The sequence below is a fragment of the Neolamprologus brichardi genome, chromosome 19 (genome assembly GCF_056152115.1).
Source record: "Neolamprologus brichardi isolate AB-2024 chromosome 19, ASM5615211v1, whole genome shotgun sequence".
NCBI classification, from domain to species: Eukaryota; Metazoa; Chordata; class Actinopteri; order Cichliformes; family Cichlidae; genus Neolamprologus; species Neolamprologus brichardi.
Window position 1 is genome coordinate 7,639,283 of NC_142122.1, and position 15,590 is coordinate 7,654,872.

General features: G+C 40.4%; 1 protein-coding gene across 1 annotated transcript; it reads left to right on the forward strand.

Annotated features, from left to right (window-relative positions):
• Nucleotides 1-488: 488 nt before the first annotated feature.
• kcnf1b (potassium voltage-gated channel, subfamily F, member 1b) lies at nucleotides 489-2,033 on the forward strand. The gene has a single exon (XM_035911413.2). The coding sequence runs from the start codon at nucleotides 595-597 to the stop codon at nucleotides 1,912-1,914; it is 1,320 nt and encodes a 439-aa protein (XP_035767306.2). The 5' UTR covers nucleotides 489-594; the 3' UTR covers nucleotides 1,915-2,033.
• The last annotated feature ends 13,557 nt before the right edge of the window (nucleotides 2,034-15,590 follow it).

The window sequence follows — 15,590 nt, forward strand, 5'->3', positions numbered from 1 at the left end:
CAGTACATGGTCACCAGAGAGTGCACTGTCTCTGCTGTGTGCATCAACCATTTTATCTGATGTCTGATATAAATCATATCTGATCCACATGTTTCCTGCTGTAAGATTACCTTTGGAGACAGTACAGGAGCTGATTGGTGGATTAATTCAACTCTATGATGCACAGTGTGGAAATGTTACATTTAGAAAAGTATCAAGTGAAGAATAAGGATATAAAGCCATTATGCACAGTTTGTGTGTTTAATAGTTAATTGTGTTGTTTAATTGTTTCTGAGCTTTCTTTAGGGCCAAAAGCTTTACTGGATTACTGCAGTGATAAAAAGGGAGGCTTGCGATAGAGATGATAGGTGTTGAGGTTGTTCTCTCTTAGTCCGTGTGTGTGAAAAAAGAGAGCGAGGGCGAAAGAGAGAGAGAGAGAGAGAGAGAGAGAGAGCGCGTGCGTTAGAAAAAGCTGGCTGCTCTAACTCTGCCATTCAGTGCGCCAAGCATTCTGGAAGAGAAGCATTTTACGCGCAAGCCATCATGGGCATTAACTCCGGTTAGTAAGCTTCATTTTTGCATTTTAGGATCAACAAGTATCGATCAGTTGATAAAATGTGGACAATTCCGAAGCCAAACTACAGAGCTGGATTGTGCGCCGAAGGGGAGATTGCTGTGAACATCGGCGGAGTCAGAGTGGTGCTTTTCGGGGATGTTTTGAACCGCTACCCGGAGAGCAGACTGGCTGAGTTGGTGAACTGCTCAACTCAGAATTCCGAACTTATCTCGACACTTTGCGATGACTTCGATCCGGGCAGAAAGGAGTTTTACTTTGATCGAGATCCCGACGCGTTCAAGTGCATCATCGACGTTTATTACTTTGATGAAATCCACATCAAACGCGGCATTTGCCCCATCTGCTTCATCAAAGAGATGGAGTTTTGGAAAATAGACCAAAATGTTTTAGATGAATGCTGTAAAAGTTACTTAAGTGAGAAGGAGGAAGAGCTGAAAGAAATTGCAAACAAAGTTAAAGTCATTTTGGAGGATATGGAGGTGGATCAGTGCATCACGCGCACCCAGCGTTGCCAGAGGTTCCTTTGGAGGCTGATGGAGAAGCCGGATTCCTCTTTGCCGGCGCGCATCATCGCTATCGCATCCTTCCTTTTCATCTTGGTCTCGGCAGTGGTGATGTGTGTGGGGACCATCCCGGAGCTCCAGGTGATGGACGCTGAAGGGAAACTGGTGGAGCATCCGACTCTGGAGGCGATCGAGACGGTGTGCATGTTGTGGTTCACCACGGAATTCTTTCTGCGCCTCGCCTCGTCACCAAACAAGCTGCGCTTTGCGCTCTCCATCATGAACATCATAGACTTTATGGCCATTATGCCTTTCTACGTGGTCCTGGCCCTGACTTACCTCGGCACCACATCCATCATGGAGCTGGCAAACGTACAGCAAGCTGTCCAGGCCCTCCGCATCATGCGCATCGCGCGTATTTTCAAGTTGGCGCGCCACTCCTCTGGACTGCAAACTCTGACTTACGCGCTGAAGAACAGCCTCAAAGAGCTGGGGCTGCTGCTTATGTATATGGGCGTGGGCATCTTCGTGTTCTCAGCGCTGGCCTATACTATGGAGCAAAGCCACCCGGAGACTTTATTCCGGAGCATCCCGCAATCTTTTTGGTGGGCCATCATCACAATGACCACAGTGGGCTATGGCGATATCTACCCCAAAACCACTCTGGGCAAGTGCAACGCAGCCGTGAGCTTTCTGTGCGGGGTGATAGCCATCGCGCTGCCTATCCACCCCATCATTAACAACTTTGTCATCTTCTATAACAAGCAGAAAGTTCTGGAGACAGCGGCGAAGCATGAAGTGGAGCTGATGGAGCTAAAGTCCGGCAAGGAGACGCGCAGGAGAAATAGCTATTAGGAGAAAGGAAAACTCTGAGAAGAAAAAAAGAAAGAGACTGAAACAGGAATTTATTAACTGAGGTGTGACCGAAACAAAAGATTAAAGAAAAAAATAAATTCATTCGTTATATTTAGTAAATATATCAAAGGCCCCCAGATAATTCTTTTTTATGAACTCAACGCCTATACAGAGAACATAATTGTCTTTAGTCCTCTGTCGCTTTGTTTGGGCCATTTTCAATGTGTTGCTTTCGCTTGTGGCCCGTTTATCTCCTTTTGTCATTGTGAAGACTGTTGTCACAGAATTAAAGCTTCTGCATGTGAAAAAATATTGTGCATGTCCTCAGAAAATCATTACATCAACATGAATGAGAATAACGGCAAATCAGTTCGTCATACACTCAGTTTAGTTAAATACCAGCATGACAAACAATTAGATTAGCCTTTGTCTCTGGGAGAATAATTCGATTTATAAAAGGACAATAGAAAATTTGTACCTATTTATCTTACAGTTTGGTACCTTGTACCTTTTTCCTGAGGACATCAACTCATGTTCTTTACAAAGGATGTGATTTTTAATCCTTAGTGACTTTCAGACTCTGCTTTATCACTGACCCTTCAAATATCTCCTGGAGGGAGCAGTTCAATTATCTTTCCAGCCCTTTTAATCCAATTTTGAATTTGGGATCTGAGCTTGGTAGAAAGGTTACCAAAGCCTGTAGTAATGCTATAAAATACAATAGATTCAACCGTGGCCCTATAAAATAGTAACACAATGCATTTATCCATGTTATGGACCCTGAGTCTTCTCAATAAATGCAAGCGCTGACTAATTCATGCACACACATACAACCCACTGTAACTGACAATCAAAGTGTACAGCTAGATACTTGAATGCTGTCACCTGTTCAGCCTTTTCTTTGCTAATTAAAGTCAGACTGTAATCTCTAACAGATCTTGGAACAAAGATACCTTTCTCGGTTTTCTATTCATTTAAACATCAGGCTGTGCTTCTTACACCAATCCTTTCAATCTAATTTTTGTAAATAGCAATATTTGAATCTTTGGTTAACAGACTAAGAATGACCATATCATCAGAAAATATAATCACATTAGTATACTGATTTCTACAGCTGTTTGCAATTTGTGTAAATCAAAGTTAAAATGTGAACCTGTTTATAGAACTCATTTTAGTTCATGGGCTGCATCCAGCACAGTGTAATTTCATTTTACAACCTCAAAAACCTCCAATTCTCCCCCGTTCTTTTACTGTAAAGAAGTACATTTTGAAAACATTCACATTTCAAGAGCCATCAAACACCTGATAAAGAGCGTGATAGGAAAAAAATAGGGAAGAAAGATAAAGCAATAAATCTGAGCTTTTCGACGTTTAGTCTGTTTACCGAGGCATGGCACAGCCCATTGGAGCGGTGATCTCACCTCAGTGCTGAATGGCAAGTAATGGTTAAAATCTTTGCCAGCGAGAAGGATCGAAAACTGACAATGACTCAGACCTCTGACTCAGATCAAAATTGGATGACCACTCTCATGATGGATCGATTTTTCAGAACCTGCAACACAATGCTCCTTGATGCAAAATACAGCAGAAGTCCAAAATTGCTGCCTGGTTCTCTGCAATTTTTGCCATTTGCTAAACTATTCAGTGGCCTGAAATGATGGGCTATTTATGACTGTAGGTTTGACACCTGTTTTAAATGGACAGTTTATCACCAAAAGTCAAATTCACATATTTTCCTCTGGCCTGTGCTGCGAGATCATTTTAGTGTTCGTGTCACAGCTTTGGGGACATATGGTTTTAATATAGTGCTTTTCTACTTTACTTGATAACTCAAAGCTTTTTATACAACATACGTTATTCATCCTTTCATACAAGCATTTGTTTTTCTACACCTAAGCACTTTCTATCTAATGTCACACACATACGGAAAGCAGCTTGAGGTTCAGTCCCAAGGATACAACCAGGAATAGAACAACTCCACCTCCTGACCTCCTGCCACCCCAAAAGAACAACAACAAAAAGAAGAATGGAAAACACATTAGAAATTATACATTACTTTACATTTGATACTGGTGCTCAGGTGACCTTTTAAATATATTTTTAAATAACTAGAATAAAAATAGAACTTGGTTTTCATGAGTCAGGTCATGATTTCTGAAAAGAGAAATTTCTGGGTTTTTCAAAACGTATTTCTTTGATGTCTCGAGCAGTAAAAGGGAAGTATTATTTAGTTCCATTATATTCCATTATATGTCAGTAGTAGCAAGACTGTGTGCTTGTGTGTGAATGACAGGGAGACACATGTAATAGTGAGGCTGGGAAGACCAGAGATAGTGAAGGTGGATGAGTTTAAATAACTGGGTTCAACTGAGTAGTGAAGAAGAAAGGTGGAGAAGAGAGTGCAGACAAACTGTAGTGGGTGGAGATGAGTGTCAGGGGTGATATTTGACAGAAGGATAGCAGCAAGAGGGAAAGAGGAGGTTTACAATCGTGAGACTTTTAGTTAAGACTGGATCAGTTCTGTGTGTTGTGTTTGTCAATCTTACATGACTTTATTTATGTAGTTGATCAGATGTATAAAATTGCTTGTTTTACTCACTTCGCAGGGACATAAATCTCCTTTTCTGGATGAAAAATTGAATTCATAGTGCAAATAATTTTTAAGCCCTATACAATATTTTTTAAGGTTTCGCCTGAAGCAAACGTTCCTACATTCTGTCACTAACAGCTCAACAACTTTGCTGCAAAACCAAACAACCGCAGGCTCCACAGATCAGAGATACTCGGGAGAATTTTGAAATAAAATTTCTCCCTCTGTTCGATCACCAGGCTAGAGCGAGACTTGAAAAGCTCCAGTAAATAACATCCCTTTAACAATGAGTCAGTAAAGACTGATGTTACAGAGCCTGTTCTAAAAATTCTCAACAGCAACTCGAAATGTCCAGATTTGATGCAACAGAAATGAAGCACAACAAATGCTGCATCCATTTCAGTTGTAGAGGGCTGCCTCTTCACTCAATGAAGGCTGTGTTGTAATTACACATATGGCATTGTCACGTTGCAGGGGCTGACAGGATGGAAAGGGAGGCTTTTAATTAATTTTCATGCAAACTAGGTCTGCCCAACTCACGGGTAAAATGATTCAGTTCAGCAGGAGAAACAGACCTGGTTTAAAGATGATATGCATGATATTTCTGTCTGGTAGCATGCTTGCAGTGTTGGATAAAGTGATTGTAGATGAATAAATTCTTGTAGCTTGGCCCAGATACAAGAACTGGAAACAAGAGTATAAACAAAAGATGGTGTGTAAAGTACTGACAGATTGTATATAAAATATACAGACTCAGTTTTTGGGTGTGAAAAATGGCTAAATTCTTTTTCATGTCCAGTATGTCCAACTGTATTTATCTATCTATAGATAGATCCATCTATCCAACATAGATAGATAGATAGATAGATGGGCTTTACTTGGCCTATGACCTCAGTTAACATTTTCTTGCTTTTAACTCTTTTTCAATGCAACATGTTTTTTATTTTATTAATCATAGTCATATTAGAATAAAAAAGCAGGGTTTGCTTTGGGGTGTGGCTACATTGCAGCTGAGTGCTACTGCCTGAGTGTGCAGTGCCCCTCAGTCCATCAAACTTTCCCTAGATAGAGACTGTTAGAATCAAAATCAAGGAAAATCATGATGTGGGTGGTGACTGTACATAAATGATGTACATAATCTTTATTTATGTGTTTAGTGTGTCTGTTTTGATTTTTAAGAGTGAGGACTGAAATGCAGGACACATGAGGCATACAAACACAATAAAAAGGAAGTTTTGACAGCTGATGGAAGCTTACTACCTGGCACACAAAGTCCACAGGACTGAGTCATGAAAAACAGAAATCCAAAAGTACACAAATACACAAAGAGTGCAAGTGCACAGTTCAAAGAAGTCAGACCAAACAAATAATGTGTTGGAAAAACAGAGGAAAGGTTTAATCCTTAAAACATCCACACAAAATATGTTTCAACATTCATACTGACATCTTTTGGTGACATGGCTCCAAGTGTATAAGCACTAAAAGCCTCCCAAGTGAAACATATTCAGTAAAAGTATATCACATAGTTTCTGTGCATTTGAACCACAACAGGGTTAGCTCGGCAAACTGCCACATCCATTCACACAGATTACACACAGAGTAGCAGAGATGCCAAAAATGATGAAGTAAAGAAAGTTTAACAGAACAAAATTGCAAAATTAAGGTTCTAAAAATGCACGCCTCTGAGACCTTGACAAATTTTTCTGCTGATTTCTAAACAGTCCTACAGCTGCTGCTTTTAAGCTCCCATTGTTTGTTTCTTCCTGCAGGCATGCACAGGAAATATAACAATAACTGCTTGATTAGCCAGACCTGAAAAATGCTTTACCACTGAGAGTGGGTGCAGGATATGTGCAGGAACGGGTCAGTATTTTCTGTGATATAAATCAATGAAACTGTTGATCCTGTGTGTGTGTCTGTCTAGCTGTGTGTGTGCCTTTGTGTATCTCTAGCTGCCTGTCTGGATCTTAATCTCCATGCTGGTCTTTAAGTTTTCCGTGCTTATCTCTCCTTGTGCATTGCATTTGACACAAAACAGTGCAGTGGTCTGTTAGAAACGGCCATCCCCGCTGGGAAAACACTTCAAAGTAAAGCTACATACACCCACACACACACACTGAGTGCTGAAAATCACCCCACCCCACCCGCTGTTCCTCTCCGTCTCCTTCTCACTCCACTGTCCTGCCTCCACCTCCTCATCCTCCGTCTCAGATGATGATCTGTCAGCTTCACTGGCTCAGAGAGCACTATGTAAAATGTTTGTGCTGTCATGTTTTCAGGGCGTGTGACTCAAAAGTTTGCACCTCCAGATTTTTTCTAAATGTGTGCTGGACTTTGGAGGTAAATTTTTAACTGTTTATCACATAGTGTGTGTGTGTAAGGATGAAGGGAAATTGATATAACTTAGCTGACTTCAGCCAAATATAGCACTTAATATGTTATGCATCAGCAACCATTACAGATGACTCAGTCTCACTCCCACTGCATGGCAGGGACACATTCAGGTTTGATTTACAAGTTGCTGACCAGAGTCTGCAGCGACCTTCAAAGGTGGATCAGAAAATCTGCTCTAAACAGGAGGATATAATTCATCTATTTCCCCTCAGATATGTTTGATCATTGGCAACTTGTAAACAAACATCAGAGACTCGAGAGCCTCCTTATCGATACCTGGATTGCCACAGGGAGCTTTGATGCTTCACACCAGATATCTCCCACAATCCCCAACCTCAGAGTCACCATGTGGATCTTGATGGTAAAGTTGCTATTTTTAATTAGCTCTATTGGTAACAGTAATCTAGTAATGCATGCATGTAGGAGTGGGTTTAGGTAGCTGAATTCTCCCATGCTCATTTTTTTCAGGTACTTTTAAAGAAATATAATGCAGCAAAAATGAGGCTCGCGTGGCAACTAGATCTTAGAGGAAAACAAAAGGGCCTGTATGTGTTTCTTTTTTTGTTCTTGCTAAACACATTATGGATAAATGGAGATGACCTAGACATCCCTGGTGTGCACTGGAGTTTCCTTTGCTTGAGTTCACAGCTGTGCACACGACTATCATCTGTTGATTTTGTTAGCCTAGAAAAAAAACTGAAGGAGTCCTTTCCAATCTTACACTAAACTCACCAGAACCTAAAAAAAAAAAAAAAATCTACCTAATTTAATGCTTCTGCTTTTAATGCTAATGTTCTCTGCGGCAGTAATAGCGCAAACTTTGTGTGTATAATAAGTCAGAAATCCCCGCCCCTTAACAGGCTGTAAACATATTTATTATTGCTGTAAAGTCAGGATTTGAAGAGAGAAGTCTGTGGTAACTGACTTCTGCCTCAAGTGGACATTAGAAGAACTGCAGTCTTTGTCACTTCAGCGTGGGCTTCATTTTTCAGCTATGGAGTTTGTTGTTTGGCTTTTTTAAAATTTAGTGAATACACACCTATAAAAACGAGATCAATTTGGGTAGTTTCTTATTTTTATTCTTATCATCTTATCCTATTCCAGTGTTTTTCTGACTATTCTATTCTATTCTGTATTCCAGACATTTTTCTTTCTTCCTACATTCTCTTAAAATCCAGATGATTGAGCCTTTCTTCTGTTAATCAAGCCTGAACTCTTGGAAGTATACCACTACTTAAAACAACTGCTATAACATCTGTATTACTACTTTGAACAGTTCATTTTTAGGGGTGTGTGGAAACTACCTGAAACTATAGTATTAAGAAAACATGTGTGTTTTCAACATCATCACACACTGATCCAACAAAAGAAATTATTCTCTTTTCCATTCTGTGTGTGGGAAAACAAAAACTGCAAGGAAAACAATCAATCCCACCTATGCAAATCTTAGATTTTCCTGTTAGGCTCTGCAGTGTGCATGTCTTTTTCTGGGTTTGACATTATAATAATAGCACATCGGCTCAACAAAGCCAACTCTTGCATCTTAGATCCTAGACCCTCTCACCAGTCTGCAGCAACACTTCTGCCTCGGGGTTTGTTCCTGCAAATATGACTGCGATGTGTCAGATTTAAAGGGTTGTTCGATTTAAACATGCAGCTCTTTGATTTTGCTGTCTAGTGAGACAAAACAGAGAACAATAAGTGTTGGTGTCAGTCGAGTTCATTGTACTCAATTTAAAAGTAAACCTTATGTCCTTTAGTGAATATCATGCATAACATTAGAGCATCACGTACCCATCTGCTCTTAATTCACTCTCAAAAAAGGACAACTAATTTTCTTCGCCAGCAGTGGTCTTCTGTTGTCATGGCTCCAGTCTTTAAATAACAGTCTTGCTCTTATTATTCTGCCTCATCGAAGCTTTTTGCTTTCAGACTGGACTCCCACATTGAATGCACTCCGCAGTTTATTGTAATAGATTTAATAGAGCAACAAGGTGGGTTTTTTCCCCCATCTAATGCACGTCAGAGGAATGAATCATTACAGATATTTTTAAGGTGTTACTAAGCTGGAGATGAAAATAGGAAACAGGGTCGTATTACTTGAAATCTAAGCAAGTCTCTGTGTAATAAGATTCCTTCCACTTGATCAGATATCAGCACTGCACTGGGAGACAGGTTACCATCTGAAGAGCAATGCTTATTTCACACTTTTATTCAAATTCCCATCAGGATTTTTAAGTGCACAAGCAGTAAATGCATAGCATGATCTGGATCTGTGGTTTAGGTTCATCTTAGAGGGTATTTGAAAAGGTAAAATCTGAAAACTAGGGGCTGAAAGCTAAAACACAGCTGCACCAGTGATTTGGTGAATGTTAAAAGATTAACTGCACTCGACAAAGGTTCCTTTTCTCACCTACACAGTATAAACAATGCACTATTTCTCACATTACAAACATTTTATACATAATATATAAAACCAACAAACTGCAGTCTGAGCACTGTTGATTGCAATGTGTTGATTTCAAAATTACTGCCAAAAATGCTGATTTTGACCAGGGTGTGTCACGGCTGGAGCGGCAGTCGTGTGGAGGTGAGAAGGAGGATCCAAATAGCAGCCAGTGGTGGAGGTGCAAGTGAGATTTATTTACAGTGAGTAATAACCAAGAAGCGGGCAGAACCGAAACATAAACCTAAACTGGGAAAACGAATACAAAAGGAGGACACGGTGAAACACGGAATAATGCTGAGTACACAGAAGATTCACAGAGAAACACAGACGACGCGACCAGGAGCACAGGCAGACACGCAGTATAAATACACACCAGGTAATTAGGAGATGAGAGACAGGAGGGCAACACACCTGGGAGAAATCAGAGACGACGGGACAGGGGAAACGTAAACTGAACACACTCACATGAGAGGGGACCTTTAGAATAAGACAGGAAACTCACAGACACAGAGAACTAGACGAGACACTGAACTTAGACAGGTTCACACGCAGACAGTGTGACACCATAGACAGACAGAACACAGAAGTGGGACCAGGGCAGGCAGAGAACAAAACCCTAACAAATGGCAAATAATAACAGAATACATACTCAGAATAACAAAAGCACAAAGAAACACAAAACACTGAGTCGGCAGACTCAGGACCATGACAGTGTGGGGAACTGGTGTGCTATTTGTGATGCTATATAAGGTTTTGACTGCTTAAAAAATAAACACAATAATATTTAAATACTTGAAATATATGTTTTTTTCACATCTTGAACAATTTTACCTAATCTGTTGCACTGTTACAACGTCTCTTCAATTCATTGAGATTTGTGGACCATTGTTTATGCACAGCTCTTCTAAGGTCCCAGCACAGCTGAGGTCTGGACTTTGACTGGGCCGTTGCAACACCTTCAGTCTTTGCTGTTGCAGAGTTCCTCATGAGCATGGGGTCGTTGTTCCATTGCATGACTCAATTCAGCTAACTCAATTCAATTCAATTTTATTTATATAGCACCAAATCACAACAAAAGTCGCCTCAAGGCGCTTCATAGGTACAGAGAAAAACCCAACAATCATATGACCCCCTATGAGCAAACACTTTGGCGACAGTGGGAAGAAAAAACTCCCTTTTAACAGGAAGAAACATCCGGCAGAACCAGGCTCTGGGAGGGGCGGCCATCTGCTGCGACCGGTTGGGGTGAGAGAAGGAAAACAGGATGAAAGACATGCTGTGGAAAGTTTTAGCTGAAGTTGAACAGATGGTCGGACATGTGACTCTAGAATACAGATATACAGATCAAGGCTGGCTGGGAGTTTTAGTTTCTCTATTTCTCTCTCTCACTCATTTTTCAAGTCCATTCTCAGTTTAATCTCTTTCAGATGTCCTTTTACGTCTGTTCCAAACCTCTTCATCAGCTATGATCTTTACCACAGCTGATGATCTCTACCTGATCATTATGCTAACCATGGTGGTAATATGCTCTGTCTTTGTTAACCTAATATTCCATTTACATACATTCATTAACATCATTTCTCCATCTGCCTCTTAGTTACCTGTCCATGTCCTTCCTGCAGTTCTGGTTTCTCACTTGTTTGCATTTCAGAGGAGCTCTGCTGAAATCTCCAGTTAACTTCACCTGCCTGCCCTGTTGCGTCCAACTCACCTGTCTGGATGCCCGTGTACCAGCAGTCAGTTTTTACTCCTCTTACCTCCTCTCATCCATCATCACCTCTCCATCACCGTGCTTGACAGCTGGTATGAGGAGTTTGTGCTGTGAGTTCTCCAAACATGGCGCTGTGCATTGTGGTCAAACATCCTAACTGTACTGTTTTAAATTTTAACATTAAACATATTAACTGAGGCCTATAGAGTCTGAAATGTAGCTCTTGAATTTGTTTGAAATTCTCTGGATGAGATGTCAGACTTTTTACTGCACAGTCTGACCTTGGAATGAATTTACTGAAGATGACTGTAGTTACTTGCATACTGCTGAGTAGAGTTATTCATAATATCACAGTGTAATATCAAGGTCCTACTAGAAGTAAGTCTCACAACTCGTACAACACGTATCTAGGCAGCATTTTATTTTTATGTTAAATTAAATTTCCATGGTCACAAAAAAGTTTAAAAAATTTCACTTTTCCTCAAAACAGGATTTTTTTAAAGTTTTTTTTTCCTATTAGGAAGTTTTATTTTTAGGATTCTATGTGTGCCCTAATGTCTTTCTTAAATTCTTTCTGATAACATCAATATAATTATTAGTAGCTTTAAAAATATTAATACATTTATATTAAAAAAATATGCAAATATCTTAATATTTAAAAATTAAACAAATTCGCCTCAAAATAGCAGAGTCGAAGCAGAAAGTAGCAGCTTAACATATAAATACTTAAATAAATATAAATTATGAATAACGTACAATTGCACTCAGTCTGTTCTTCTGTAAAGTACCATAATATATGTATTAAGTTATATTCTGCAAGTGGTCCTACTCATCCACTGGTGCTATAAGAATAATAATATTACAGCCCAGTGGCATTTCATTTGATGAAAGATTTAAGGTGCCTGTTGTAGTTTTGATCATTTTAAAGATTAACACCAAGCACTTAGGTTAAAATTGTGTCAGTCAACCTTAACAAACAACAGGTAGCACGCTGGTGTCACTGGGGAGTACTGCTAGACGTTAGATGTGCTTCGAGGCGACAGAGGGAGACTCACCAGTGTTGGATTACTTGTGGAGTGACTCAAGCTGTTAATGTATTTCTGGCGGTGTCTTTCAGGGAAACACAAATTGTGCAAGTGTGTTATTTTTGTGAGTTTCATTTGAGTCTTTGCTGCTGTGTGTGTGTGTGTGTGTGTGTGCATGCTTATTACCGGCATACTGAAACAGAATCGCATGTGTTCCTTTTATTCAGTTTCAGAATCTTTCAGGGTGAACTCGACTTTGGCGTTCTCAAAAAACGCTTCAGTCTAAAGGGGAAAATGTAACTTTGAGGTGGAGACTGCTTTGATTCAAAACTCCTTCTGACAGCTAAATTATTGATCTTTAGAATTTTAATCGGCGAAAGCGGCAGGATGGTGACCTTTCAGACAGATTGAGAGCACTCAGCCTTACCCACTCAATAACTGCTTTGTACTCTTCGTTGGACCCCACTTGCTCACAGCTGGTGACCCCGTCTACTTTTTAGGGCAGCTCGCCTCTTTCAGAGAATGTTTTCAAGTGCCGACGCTGGAGACTCTCTGTGCCTCTCTTTTTTAGTTTTGCAAAGCACTTCTTGGTCAATAATGCATGTTCTCTCTGGAAATGCCACTGCTGGTAGGGGTTGAGAGGTTGTCCGCTGTGCTGTGTGGCTGTGGACTGACACGTGTAATGTTCTAATATTCGGCACACCCTGACAAACCCTTAAAACTACTTGTCCAACTTATTCTTACTGTCAACCTGTCACATGAGTCAGGGCCCCTTTGCATCACATTTTCATGCACCAAGGCTTTGTTGTCATTTTCTGACATAGAGGATTCTGCAAAATAAGTTTTTGCCAGGTGAGCAAGACGAGAAGTGTGCATAAAGTGGCAGCTGGTATAATCAGACAACCTCTCAAAACACTTTCATGCCAAGGTGTTAAATGCTGCTATTCTGTCAGATACCGTGAGATAAGTATCCAATTTTAAAGAGCAATAAAACTCAAGCTTTCAGAAACCAAAGGGGTGTTTATGGAATGAATCCCTTTGGAACATATGTGGTTTGCTCTTTATTTTCCTTTGTGTTTGCTCTTTGCTCTCAGAAGATATTTTGTGTTTTTGCTTGTTACTTTTATTTTGAATCACTCCTTAGGTTATGCACTAAATACTACTTAATTAGGTTCAGCTTAAAGCAGGTTGCCTTGCCCACTAAAATCACAGTAAAGAAAAGTCATTTTAGTGCAAAAAGCAGAACAAGTATCTCCAAATCCTCCCACTGCTCACCCTCTCATCCTGATCAGACGTAACAACACACAGAAGTCGGGAGAAATAGACCGCTGTCACTGTCAGAGCATGCAGGTGTTCAACTATAAACGCAGAGGCAACAAGCACGGCACAAAAGATTTACTCACAAGCGTCTCTATCTCACAGAGATGAGTCAATATGTTGTTTAAGGTATTTTTATTCTCATAGAGTCTAAATTTCTGTGCTGTTTCAGTTGACCAGTTTTAGCTGCTTTTGTGCTGGTTGTGTCATTGTGTCATTCCTGGCATTAAAGAGAGACGAAGAAGAGAGATGGAGTGGGTGGAGACGAATGTTGGGGTGACTTGTGACAGAAGGTTAGCAACAAGAGTTTACATTTATGGTTTGGAAACGGTGGGACTACCATAAAGACAGGAGGTGAGCTGGAGGTAGCAGAGCTGGAAAGGTTAAGGTTTTCAATGGCAGTGGCCGAGAAAGACTAGATTAGAAATGAAAATATTAGAGGGATCGTGTTTTGAGACGCAAGGCTCAAGACTTTCAGAGAAGGATATAGTGAGGGAAAACATGCAGTGGATGTTCGGGAGGCAGATGATGCTGAGGTGACTTCTAAAATGAGAAGAAGAAGAGGAACTAGAAGAACTTAAAAATGCAAAAAATAAAAATAACGCTGTAAACAGAAGATGTGCCATTCTCAAAATGTGGACAAATTAGAAGCTGATGCACGATACAAAAAGAAGTAAGTGATAGAAAAAGGTTTTCTGCCATTAGGACAAAGCCACACTTTAAAAAGTTGCACTGAAAGCTTTTTTAGTTGTCATTGCTCCTTTGTGTTCCTCCCATGAGGGAGATATAACATCATAAAGGTTCCCCCTGCCTTTTGTTCTCATACGATGACAATTCTTTTGGCTGGTGATCCTCAATTCAATTCAATTCAATTCAATTTTATTTATATAGCGCCAAATCACAACAAATGTCGCCTCAAGGCGCTTCATAGATACAGAGAAAAGCCCAACAATCATATGACCCCCTATGAGCAAGCACTATGGCGACAGTGGGAAGGAAAAACTCCCTTTTAACAGGAAGAAACCTCCGGCAGAACCAGGCTCAGGGAGGGGCGGCCATCTGCTGCGACCGGTTGGGGTGAGAGAAGGAAGACAGGATAAAAGACATGCTGTGGAAGAGAGACAGAGATTAATAACAGATATGATTCAATACAGAGAGGTCTATTAACACATAGTGAGTGAGAAAGGTGACTGGAAAGGAAAAACTCAATGCATCATGGGAATCCCCCGGCAGCCTACATCTATTGCAGCATAACTAAGGGAGGATTCAGGGTCACCTGGTCCAGCCCTAACTATATGCTTTAGCAAAAAGGAAAGTTTTAAGCCTAATCTTAAAAGAAGAGATAGTGTCTGTCTCCCGAATCCAAACTGGAAGCTGGTTCCACAGAAGAGGGGCCTGAAAACTGAAGGCTCTCCCTCCCATTCTACTTTTAAATACTCTAGGAACAACAAGTAGGCCTGCAGAGTGGGAGCGAAGTGCTCTAATAGGGTGATATGGTACTACAAGGTCATTAAGATAAGATGGGGCCTGATTATTTAAGACCTTGTATGTGAGGAGCAGGATTTTGAATTCAATTCTGGATTTAACAGGAAGCCAATGAAGGGAAGCCAAAACAGGAGAAATATGCTCTCTCTTTCTAGTCCCTGTCAGTACTCTTGCTGCAGCATTTTGGATTAACTGAAGGCTTTTCAGTGAGTTTTTTGGACATCCTGATAATAATGAATTGCAGTAGTCCAGCCTGGAAGTAATAAATGCATGAACTAGTTTTTCAGCATCACTCTGAGACAGGATATTTCTAATTTTAGAGATGTTGCGCAAATGGAAGAACGCAGTCTTACATATTTGTTTAATATGTGCGTTGAAGGACATATCCTGGTCAAAAATGACTCCAAGGTTCCTCACAGTGTTACTGGAGGCCAAGGTAATGCCATCCAGAGTAAGAATCTGGTTAGATACCATATTTCTAAGCTTTTCAGCGCCGAGTACAATGACCTCAGTTTTATCTGAGTTAAGAAGCAGAAAGTTAGTGGCCATCCAAGTCTTTATGTCTTTAAGACATTCCTGCAGTTTAACTAATTGGTGTGTGTTATCTGGCTTTATGGACAGATAGAGCTGGGTGTCATCTGCATAGCAGTGAAAATGTATGCTATGTCTTCTAATGATGCTGCCTAGGGGAAGCATGTATAATGT